The sequence below is a fragment of the Acipenser ruthenus genome, chromosome 4, assembly GCF_902713425.1.
Source record: "Acipenser ruthenus chromosome 4, fAciRut3.2 maternal haplotype, whole genome shotgun sequence".
In the NCBI taxonomy this organism is placed as follows: Eukaryota; Metazoa; Chordata; class Actinopteri; order Acipenseriformes; family Acipenseridae; genus Acipenser; species Acipenser ruthenus.
The window spans coordinates 42,159,526-42,172,056 of NC_081192.1; the positions used below are offsets into that span (position 1 = coordinate 42,159,526).

General features: G+C 34.1%; 1 protein-coding gene across 2 annotated transcripts in view; it reads left to right on the top strand.

Moving 5' to 3' along the window:
• LOC117400667 (R-spondin-2-like) overlaps positions 1–12,531 on the top strand; it is a 73,501-nt gene that overhangs the window by 21,543 nt on the left and 39,427 nt on the right. The window contains exon 3 of one of the 2 annotated variants that reach the window (XM_034000933.3): positions 10,432–10,620. In XM_034000933.3, the coding sequence (XP_033856824.1) occupies positions 10,432–10,620 (189 nt within the window). The remainder of the gene's footprint in view (positions 1–10,431; positions 10,621–12,531) is intronic. The other variant, XM_034000934.3, reaches the window with a different exon arrangement.

A 12,531-nucleotide genomic window follows, 5' to 3' on the forward strand; every position in this document is an offset into this window, starting at 1 on the left:
AGCTAACAGATCACAATAGTTTACTATACTTTATCAACAATTAAAAAATGCTTTATCAGTTTATAGAAAATGTAAAATATAGGGGTTCTGATTTCTACCAAACCGATTTAAAACAGAAATGCTGCTAAAACTTGATGTTACCTGACAGAGCCCTTGTAATACCTTGTCGCCATATATAAGTACTAAAACTAATCTCATCCTTAACTATAAACCAATCAATGGTAAAATATGTGGGAATACTAAAAGCAACTTTGTAAAATTCTTCAACAAAAGTATTTTTCAATGTTTTGTGTTGCCAATACAAACCTGGAAGCATTTCTTTTTTTTCAAGAAGAATACATTTAATGCTTCTAGTGTTTTGTTTATGTTTTGATAAGATTTAACTAAACTTCCCTCTACTCTGTGCTTAGATGTTAAAACCAAACCTCATTAACCCCAAAGAGTGTACCTGCACATCAGAACTGTTAATTATAAAACAAGTTACACATGTAGTTGAAAAAAGCCCAAGCAAACAGAAAAAAAACCATCATGTGTTCATTCTCCTCATATGTGGAAACCAATCTGTTTGATGGTTCTTGCCCCCCGTAGCGCTGTCCACTCTTGACCCTGCAGATTATTTCAGATCTCCCACACTGTCCACAGGGGGTGTGTGAGGCTATCTTGTTAAAGGGTTAATGAGGTATAACTGTGCAATGTGGTTCACATACATGTTACTCATAGGGGGTCAACCATGGAAGGAGGAAAAGTTTAAGAATGGGTCAGTTAACATCTAAGGTGGAGGAGTGTCAGTTAGGCCTTAGTTCTCTATTTCCATGGCAAAGAATTAGTACATTGTTAAATTATAAAAAGCTGTTCTGTTTAAAAAAAAAAAAAAAAAAAATACACTAATTTGTCTTGAAAATGGAAGGTGTACATAGCATAATGCACAACATGGTACTCGTACATAACACAGAAAATAAAAGTTCCTTAAAGATTTTCCTTTCATTTCTCTATAGAGAGTATTTCAACGTTAAGGATCTTCTTGAACAATGTGATCTATGCACTTCAGCATTTTTAGAGAGATAAAAGTAGTGCAACCAAAATAAATGAATGAGGGTATTATGAAGTTAGAATAGCTGCAAGTTATAAGAGTTTTATTTTCAGTGTTGTGACATTTTTCTAATTCTGGACTATCTAGGTGATCTTTTAGGTCAGTTCTATGACATCAATCTTGAGATCTAAAATGAAGGTAGCATGCAAATCATAATTATAGTGATTATTAAATATGCATTTGTTGTGTAGCATTGCTTTCAATGTGATTAACACTTTACAGTTGCTTATAATACAAAAGTATCTAAATGCGTTTTTCTTCTTTGTTCTATAGCATCTGATAGTATATGGCAATTCAGACCACTAAAGCAAGGAGTATTCCTTTTGTCATTCTTGCATGCTTTGTTGGAGTAGTGGTTAGGGCTCTGGACTCTTGACCGGAGGGTTGTGGGTTCAATCCCCAGGGGGGACACTGCTGTTGTACCCTTGAGCAAGGTACTTTACCTAGATTGCTCCAGTAAAAACCCAACTGTATAAATGGGTAATTGTATGTAAAAATAATGTGATATCTGTATAATGTGAAATAATGTATAATGTGATATGTTGTAACAATTGTAAGTCGCCCTGGATAAGGGCGTCTGCTAAGAAATAAATAATAATAATAATAATAATGATATCCATTTGATGTGTTATCCCTCTCCAATGATGGACAACCACACTGGGTGTGTGAGGGAGCAGCAACAGTGGGAGTTTAAATGTATTTTCAATTTACAAGTAACTTGCTTAGGTTCTGTAAAACTCTGTTTCCCATATTCATGATAACTAGGGTCCTGCAAAATTCACAGGAGAATTAGAACGACATGACTAACCTGCAATTCAGTCCTAAACCTCAAGATGTCCGTGTAGCCAGTTCAGCTAAACTGATCAAAAGAATAATTACGTAATTAAACCATGAAATTCTGGCTAATTAGAAAACACCCCCTAATTATGAGGGACAATTATTGCCATTCTAGAAATGGATGCGTTTAAGAAAATGCTTACCTCGAGACTTTCTTTGAGAGATCGCACGCAGCAATATCCACTTGGGGTGCTGCTGCACACTGATGGGTATAACTTATTTTGAAAGTTGTAATGTTAGAATTCATCAAACGTATACTAAAGTTGCAGAATTAATGAATACATACAGAGCACTGGCATAAGAGTTGCACAACACAGATGGCAGAATAAAGTAACAGTGTGCTAAAATATATTTGTTGATTGTTACCAATTTTATGGATTTTTAAAAAAACTATCCCAAGACGAACAAGACAAAAATTCCACCGCAAAGTTGCAGAACTAAAAAAATGTACAAGACCCAATGTATTGCATATGATAAATATTCCCATGCTATTTTCTTAATGGTGGAAAAAATAGGATAACATACCAGATTTGAATGGGCACTTCCGTGCTTTCTAAGCGGAAGTTGTTCAGGCATGCGTGAGCAAGCGCAGTGCGCTGCATACCACTTTCTACCTACATACCTGAAAATAACACTACACTGGGTTTAATAGAAAAATATAATGCACAAGAACTGATTTTTTTTTGTCTTTTATGCAAACGTAAGTACGTTATGTGCTTCTTATGAACAACTTTTTTTTTTTTTTTTTTTTTACAAAAGAAGAAATCCTGTTATACATATATACAGGGATGTAAAGGTTAAATAAATGTCAGTAATCATCTACAGCGTTCTGGTTATTAACTTGCTTATACAATTTCTCATTATGTGGCTTACTGTGGAGGCTATATCAACATCTTGTGGCTGTAGGACTCAATTACAGGTTAAAAAACAAGTGTAAAACACAAGACCCTAATGATAACTTACTGTATAGGTGTCAAAGTCTTATAGGCAATGTATGGATGAGCAGCACTAAAATGTTGGGAAACTAGGAACCCTTAAGTTGTTTTCTTGCTCAATGATCAACCAAAAATATTGTAGCTGAGAGTTTTAAAAGGTCTACTCGCAGCCTGCTTGTAAAATCAGGGTTGTTAGTTAAATATATGACTGTTGTCACAGTGTTAGTTAGACATAAACACATACATAAACAATACAAACTGGTAGTGATACAAACAACTCTCTAGGGAAGAGCACTGGGAGGTACAGTACTATAGTGTTTAAATGTACTGTTGGGTGAAAGCATATTACTTGGGGGGTAATACAATAATCCTCCATGTGGTATAAAAAGTATAGATATTAGGTTCCATTGTTATATGGACTTTTTCCCACTTCAGAGGAAACAGCTATAACTCACAAGCCCTGCAGTTTTCTTCTCACTTATGGGGTAATTTCCATATACTGCAGCACCCATTTTGGATTGTACCTCTCTTTTCTTCTGGTATTTGATGTCTTTGTTGAAGAGGTCCTGCGTAATAATTGACTTGGTCTTAAATCCTATCAAGGTATGTGCACTGCTAAGGTTAAAGGTCGAGATGGTGATGGTGCTGGAAACATAAAGCGGACAAGAAACTTTATTATCACCATGCATATAGTATTTTTGTATGTGCTAACACAATAAAATGTATAACAGACAGATTTTATTACAACAGTTAAAGCTCCTCACCTTAGAGCTTGACTATTCCATTACATTCAATGATTATGTGCGTAACAGATCTAGAAGGAGCTTTCAAAATACAGCCAAAATAGATTTTGAATTTAATTTTGATTGATAAAAGCTGCTGAAACTCTAAATAAGTTATCATATGATGTAATTTAAGTCATGACGAAGCTCAAAAGGCTTGTGTCTATATTACCACTAGATAGCAACTCGTATGGATTTGTGAAACAACTACAAATTTGTACAACACAGCTTGTAAAGTCTGTTTCTAAATGATCTGTGGTTTACAGCTGTAGACAGTCAAACCCTTCTTCTTGCTTTGTGCCTCAAGCAACGGGTGGGCATTTCGGACAAGCTGCCCTGTTCAAGCGGTTTATAAGCGGAAAATGGTTAAAAGAAGGAAATGCAGTTTTAAAAGAAAATGGGAATTCTGACATACTAATTTACAACAGGTGTTGACAAAAGTTCTCTTAACAGTTTATATGGTTGATTTCTCGTGTTAATTTTCTCTATTGTTTGACATGACAATAATAATAATAATACAAATAATACTAATACTACTACTACGACTAATAATAATAATAATAATAATTTAGAAATAGGAGAGGCATGAAGGTCAGGAGAAATAGAAAAATAAAACAATGACAAAGATTCAGACACATAAGGAAAGACGTCTTGCAGTTCCTTTGGCTTTCCATTACAAAGTGTTCCTGTTATGGGTCTTGATCTCGTTTCCGTCTCAGGCTTGATCTACATGCAAGAGTAAAACTAAGCAATTTTGATTTACATGTTATTTTATTTTAGCGAGAGAAATTCTGGATTTTCATAAACATTTCAAATTTAAAGGTGAGAATAAGTGAGAAAAAAACTTTCAATGTAAAAGCTTTACTCTTTGGTTTACAAGAGGAGTGTTTAGGCTTCTCAGCTGTGTTGAAAAGCATCGCACCAAACAGAGAAACAGCAAATGCAGCCTGCCGTGGCCACTGATAGTAAAATACATTCTTTTTGTCTCTAAACCTTTAGCTTATTTGTATGCTTGCTTCTTCTTGTTGGGTCAAAGAAGCTTGCCAGGGCTGCTTCTCTAAGAAAGGATTGCTTGGTGCAGCTTTTTTATTGCTGGGAATTTCTGCAGTGTTTATCCACTAATGAGATCTTGAACATATGGTAGGGCTTTTGGACTTGTTACTTGTTACTTGTGAGGAACAGTTTCTTTTTGTCCTGTGTCTGTTTTATTAAGCTCATATCTAATGCTTCAGGGTCGTAGGACAAAAAATAAGTACAATTAAGTTCAGTACACATGGTAATTCAACTGACACGTAAAACAAAGAATAAATATGAAGTACATATCATACACCTTTCACTTTATCATCTTTTTGGAATTTTAGTTACCTTGCAATTAACTTGTCTGATTTTTAGTGTTGGTGTTCAGTTGTACACTTTCTGAAAGCTGTTGAAGGGAATTCAGGGAGCGTGCAACTTTGTTGCTATTTACATTGTGTATTTGTCCATTTTTTCCACATTTCTCTGTTGTAAGACTCTTTGCACTTTTGTATATAATTTTAAATACCATATAAAACCATCACTAAAACAGGAATTTAGCTAAGAGCTACCATGTGCATACAGCACAGAAAGGGAATCTGAGGAAAGCCAACTAGCAATAGTAGAAAATACCACATACAACTCACATAAATTACAACTTTGAATTTGCTAATGAACCAGAAAATACACAACTTCATTAAAACTCAGAAAACAAGAACATCAGTGGGGAGAACAAAACAACAGAGCAAATTTACAAAAAATGTAATCTATTACACATTTATTTCATCATCTCCCCCCCCCCCCCCCATTAAAACAAAGCAATGTTTTGAAATGCTTGCCATCTCAATTATTTGGCCATAGTCTGCCTCATTACTTTATTGGGGCAAGAATAAAAGCAAGAAAGAAGCCAGTAACCGTGAGATGAACAATTCACAGCATGCTAAATATCAGTATAGTCTTCTTGTCAGATTTTACTTGAGTCTGTCTCCAACATGAAAAAAAGCTGTCAGTGTTCTTCTGTTTTATGACTAACTATTCAATATGCACATTCCAGAAGGAATAGTTCACATGTTCAGATAATATGAGTTTGGGGGTCATTTTCCTTTATAAAGTTTGCTGCAGTATTCCATGATAAAGCAATTAGTTTTAATTAAAGTCATCATGTCAGAAGGTACACATCTGCTAATCAATCATATAAATGAAATTGACTGTTGTTGAATGTCTAATGCATTTAGCAAAGTGTAGACCATAGTAAAAGTATAGTAAAAGTATGATGAGGCTAACAGATACTAATGTAGATACTTACCTTTACTAGTCTGATTAATCACTTTTTATAATAAGGCTGAGTCATTGTTACCATGACGGAAAGTGTGTCCTTAGATAAAGAAACTTGTTCAGTTCTGAAGCAAACACAAACACAATGACAGCACCTAATTCACACATATAAAACACTGAACCAGATCCACTTGCTTCTCCAGTGTAAAGTTTGTACCGATTTCTTCTTACAGAAAGCAAACTAGTACAGAAGAGATATTACTGAAATACAAATAAAAGGTATATAATAATAAAAAGTACATGCAAAATTAAAACAAAAGTTTAGTTACATCAACCAGTTGCTTTTCCTTTTAGGTAAAACTTAGAAGAACTTTTCAAAACACTTTTTTAAGAAAATACACCCTTCATACTAGAGCAAATGCACAGTGTACTGGCTCACTGTGTCTTTTTAGAACGAAAACTTTTACTTTCTGTTACCTTTTATTTAGTCTCTTGATTGTAGTTGTTTTTGTTTATATGACATGGTTTTGTAGCAATAGCCAGGGCAGTTGTAGTGATTGTTTCAAGGAGACATCTTCATCAACACAATCAACTAGTTTTTCTTAAACTGAGAAAAAACAGTGTGGAGTAGTGGTTAGGGCTCTGGACTCTTGACCGGAGGGTCGTGGGTTCAATCCCTGGTGGGTGACACTGCTGCTGTACCCTTGAGCAAGGTACTTTACCTAGATTGCTCCAGTAAAAACCCAACTGTACAAATTGGTAATTGTATGTAAAAATAATGTGATATCTTGTAACAATTGTAAGTCGCCCTGGATAAGGGCGTCTGCTAAGAAATAAATAATAATAATAATAATAATAACTACTGGACCTTTCTTCTTCATAGTCTATGGTCACTGGATTATAAAATGTAAATGTCAGCCAAATGTTGTTTTATTTTATTTTTTTAATTAAAAAGAATTGCTGGCCATCTATCAGGTAAATACATTTAATGACCAATTTAACATGGGAAAAACAACTTAATTTCCTTTCAAAATCAACCTCAGTTTATCCTGACTACATGTCACTGCATTATATTCAAGAATGTTTGATTGATTGTTTTTTAATGAGCTGATATGCAAAGTCCAATCGGTGGTAGTGATGCATCTACAGTATTTTATATATATATATATATATATATATATATATATATATATATATATATATATATATATATATATATATATATAATTTGAAACCTTTTATAGATTTTGAAGGACATATTCAGTGGTCATATGTTCTGCGGAAAATTAATCAATAACATGGGGATCAAAAAGCAGTAACTTTATCCTATTTTCCATATGCAAGTAAAACACACAATGTTTCTTAATGGTCTGCTATTCTGACAACATCAGCCATTTGCCTCAACTTCTAAAATTTTTTTAAAAAAAGACAGGTTAAAGAAATATGATATTTGTAAACTCTTGGGCTAGACATTTATTTTAGGTTTTTATTGGGCTGTGTTTTTGTGTATCGTGGTAGGGCATCGTGTAAATGATGATGTCATGTGATCTACAAATGACTCATATTCAAACCTTGGTTTCAATCAATATGTAATGTTTTAGGGTTTGAGTTCCAACTGAGTCCCAGATAATGTAACATTACACCTTGCTAGTCCTACTCTTCTATAACTAGTTTATTTGTGTATGGTGTGAACATGAGGCTTTTCGCAGCTTTCGTGGTTTAGGTGTTTTGTTGTTAAGGGACTCAAGTGAATTATTTACAAGTACAGTATAAAATCAATACTGTATTCATAAACATTGCTGCTGATGAAAATGAGAAAAACATCACCTGTTTTAAAGGAGCTGTGAATCTAAGAGCAATGTATACACAATGGACACGTAGAAATGTTATCAGATTTTACTGGTAATACATTTTGTATTTATGAGTCTAGGATATGATAGTAAAAAAATATTCTCGGTAGAATGTCAAACAGATTAAACCTACTTTATGTAAAGCAAAAACCTGTGTGAGAACTCTTTGTGCTGTTTAAAAAAGAAATGAGAGAAAAGAGGATTAGTCAATCTCTTTGCCCAATCTTTCACATTTACATATACCACAGACGTTGGATAATCAGGCCAGTGTGTAGTAGGTGTGTAATAAAATCAATGTTCTGTATTAATCCATATATTGATATACAGTATATTGGTTCAGTTAATAAAGGTAATTTACACTAGTTTAATCACTAGATGAACCATGACTTTAAAATGTAGGTGTTTTTTGCTCAGTTTAAGAAAAACTGTACAATGTTCTTCATATGACACAAACTGTTAGTTTCACAAACTCAGATTAGCTGTACTTGTAGATCTGGTTTCACAGATCCTGAGTAGTACTAATCTTGGACTATGTTACATAAAGTAACATTGGATAGTCCAGGTTTAGTGCTAATTGTCATCTGTAAAACCCGCTGAGAGACCTATAGCAGTATTTATAAGAACTACAGATGATTACTGTAAACTAATCACTTACTCATGCATTTATACTGCACAATACTGTACAGAATTTTATTTTTCTTTATTTCATACTCCTATCCTGTGTGTACTTTCTAGCATTCAGTTCCTGATTATCTGTTTGTATTCAGAAAAAAAAGTTGCTGTTTAATGAGCCTTCTGAGGCCCACTGTATATTCCCAAATAGTAAGGCCATGACAAAACAAGAAGACTACAAAGAGCAATGTTGTATTTGCTCTTTGCAAAAAAAAGTAACGCAATTTGTTACCATAAAGTGATCAGGATTTTTTTTGGTTGATTTGTTGTATATGTAGGGCTTGGACTTTTCAGTTTTTATTTTCCAAATCTCTGCCTCCCTTTAAATCAGTACGTTTACATGAGATCAAGTTTTCAGAAAATGAATAATTCGGAAAACTGAATCAGAATATTGGTTCTCTGAAAACGACACTTTTCTGAGTTTTCATGACTTGGAACACATCATCAAATTACACTTCTGATAAATTCAATTGTGTACATGAATTACTTTTTTCGGAAAACGTAGAGTATTTGCGCATACGCAGTAGTGACTAGGATGGGAACAGACGGTTCAGTCTGCAGTAAAGTGAGACATGAATTATCAGGTATTTTAGATTTAGCGAAGTTGCATATTTGTATGACGTATTCAACAGATTATCCTGTACATCTCTGTTGTTCTAATTCCCTAGCGGGTGGAAACTGTTGCAACAGCTCACCCATTTCTTCATATAAACTAATGTACCTTACATACGGTACTGTAAATTCTCAATGCATTTTACCTACTGTAGCTAGAATTCATTTGCTGTGCCAACAGTACAGGAAATTTCTGTGTGAACAACTATAGTTGTATTTAAATCAATAATTTAACTTTATCCGTAACTAAACAAATGGATCCGTGTAAACTGATCGGTGACTGAAATCTGACACAAAATAGAAACGCATCCCTTGGACTACATTATTATATAATCCAAAATCATTAAGCGGTTCCCATTATGTGCCACTAGCCTGCTTTTTATTTCCACCCTTACAAGACGTCGTTATAACTTGCCAAGCAAAACTGATCAAAAATAGTTATCATACTTTCCTTTCGCCACGTCTTTAAGTTGTTGGGCTGTAATATTGACAAGAAATCAATTGAGATGTAAGTGTCATCTATGGACATTGAAATAGGAATGTAACTAAACAAAACTCGTTCTCCCAATTCCCATTGTTCAGTACTAAGTCTCATCTGTTTGTCCAAAAGTTTAATCATTATTGCCGCTATGTTTTTCTTCCTTTTTCCTGCTAGAAATATGGATATAGTTACTTTAATATTATGTGCGCGAGAATGATGTCAATGTTTGCACATGCGCATTACTATCAGAATAAGTTTTCTACATGACATAAATGATGTTAGTTTTCGGATTACTATTGGAATATTCTAGGTGGTGTTTTCCGAAAACTCACTTTCGGAATTTTCCACTACGTTTTCAGAAAACTGTGTTTACATTACTTTTTATATCGGAATTACTTTTCGGAAAACTAAATATTCCTAAAAATATCTGAATTCTTATGTTCATGTAAACACACTGAATGTTAATTAGTAGTTGTTAAGATGTCTCTGCATCCTAATAAAGAGAAAACTATTAATTACAAACTGGGTTTCCGATTTCTTCTCTTTGCTACAAATCAAGGAGACACGAGTGAAAATAACAACAGAACGATAAACTAGATGAGTGCAAGAATGAAATGCAGTTGGGATCAGGGAGCAATTAATGTAATTTGTCACGTCTGTTTGAAATAAAGATGAGGCGAAACAGAATAAGGTTCAGTCAAGATATAAAGGTAAAAACAAGTGACATTGTTTGGTAATTAACAGCTTTTTCTGAGTTTAATTAGAAACAGAATTGCCTCAAAATCAGTTTAAAGGGACGTCATGTGATCAAAAATAAAACCTGAAAAATTCAAGCCCCATGTATATGCCTGTGTACTAACTCTTACATTTGGTCTTTTTGCAGCCAGTTATGGACCTTACCCAATATGTAAAGGCTGCTCACAATGTTCCAAAGACAATGGATGCCTAAGCTGCCAGCCAAAGTTATTCTTCTTCCTTCGGAGAGAAGGCATGAGACAGTATGGTGAATGCTTACATGCCTGCCCATCAGGATACTATGGTCTGCGAGCTCCAGAGATGAACAGATGCTCAAGTAGGTGTTAACATTATCACCAGAGTGCCTAGTAAGGACTATCTGTATTGGGAGTGTGTAATCCATTAGGCATAGCAGTCCCAAAGCACCTGTTTAAAATATAAGAGGAACATGCTGTATGCCTCTGAAATTAACTTATTGCCATTTACAAAGTACACAGGATGGCACCGTTGTATATGAAATTGTGAGTTTTATGATGATGGACCCTATTCATAAATATTGAGTCTTATTCATGAAGCAGTTCAATAGGTTGTTGTTGGGTACCTTGGTAGAAAAACAGTTACAAACCTGCGGTCCCAGGACAAATAATGCCAGGCGTTCCCTGAAATATCTCTGAAAAATGCAACTTCATCTATCCCCAAGCCATTCATTTGCTACGCAATACATTATGCAGCATATCAACAAATAATGTGAGTCCTAACAATGTCCTAGTTGCTTTATATCTAACATTCTGAAGATTATACATATTTTTTATTGTTAATAATATTAACCACATGATATTAAACAATTATAATGACATGTCTCAAACCTTTTTTATATGCTCTTAGCTTCTTATACACCCCCTGGATTTCATTAAACATTTTTACATAGAGTGTATATTGTTTATGTTTATTAAATAGTCAGTATTATTCCAAAGTGATTCAACTTAATGAACAATGTGTTAAATAGCTGTCTTCTTCTGTCTTAAATACTAAGTGGAGCTGTAAACTATAAGTCTTATAATTCTTACTATCCCCTGCAGATGAAATCCTCATGGAGGCATATATGCACACTTTTACATTCTTACTTATATCTGTAGAACCACATATAAAATGATGATGAAAATTGGTATTCACATTATTAAGCAGATTGTGGGGATATATGGCGGTGTCTCTCTATCAGTACATCCATCCATCTGCATGTCACACTTGAGTAAGATAAGATGAGATATTCCATATACTGTAAATTAGTCATTACTAAAATTACTTGTAGGTCTTAAATACCACTTATCCAATTGTAATGAAACTTTTCATTGCCATTTCTTATTCTATACTATTCTGGGGGGTGTTACAAGTATGTTTGTTATATAAGAGAAATCTTTTATATTATCCTCTAATAATATGACTCAGTGAAATACCTGTCTAATGGTACCAATCACTCCTATTGCATAGCCATTTACTGTTTATTAACATGTAACATTTTTGCTCATAAATGAAATACTTGTGCATCTTTCCATTCACACAGTATGTAAAGATTGTTTCCCTGTATAAACATTTTTACAAATAGAAGACCACCATTGTCCTATTTGGCTTTTAAAGTACATACTGTGGTTTGTTCAGTTACAAGAGTTTCACATGGTTTCCTATGGAACAAACTCTGAAATCCAATTAGTACAATATGCTGCTCCATAACCTGATTTTAAATGTTGAACTGGCCTGCAGCATATAATCTGCTTTATTGATTTTAAAAAAAACCAAGGTGTTGGCTGAGTATTTCACGTGAAAACAAAAGAAAATGAACCGTTTTGACCTTAGCCAATTTCCGGGCAGATACTGCTTAAACCCCCCCAAAAATAGAACCTACAGCCTAGACAGGTGTCCAGACATGTGGCAGAAAAGTTGTGAACGTTAAATTAGACGTTAATGAAATGATGTCAGAATGGTTTAGAGGGAAACATCCCAATTTAAAATGGAATCTTAACCTCTGTGTGAGTAAATAAAACTTAAATATTATTATACAATAAAAAGTTCCAGCCCAGAGGGATTTTTTATTTTGTGTGCTGGATGAATGTGCTTCCATTATTTCACAGCTACTGCCTATCTGGACAGACCTACATAAATTCAACTCACAAATGACCAGTAAAAGAAATTAGATGGAAAAAAAGTTCTCTAGTTCTCACAGCTGTTGCAATAACAGTACCCTATTTTTCTA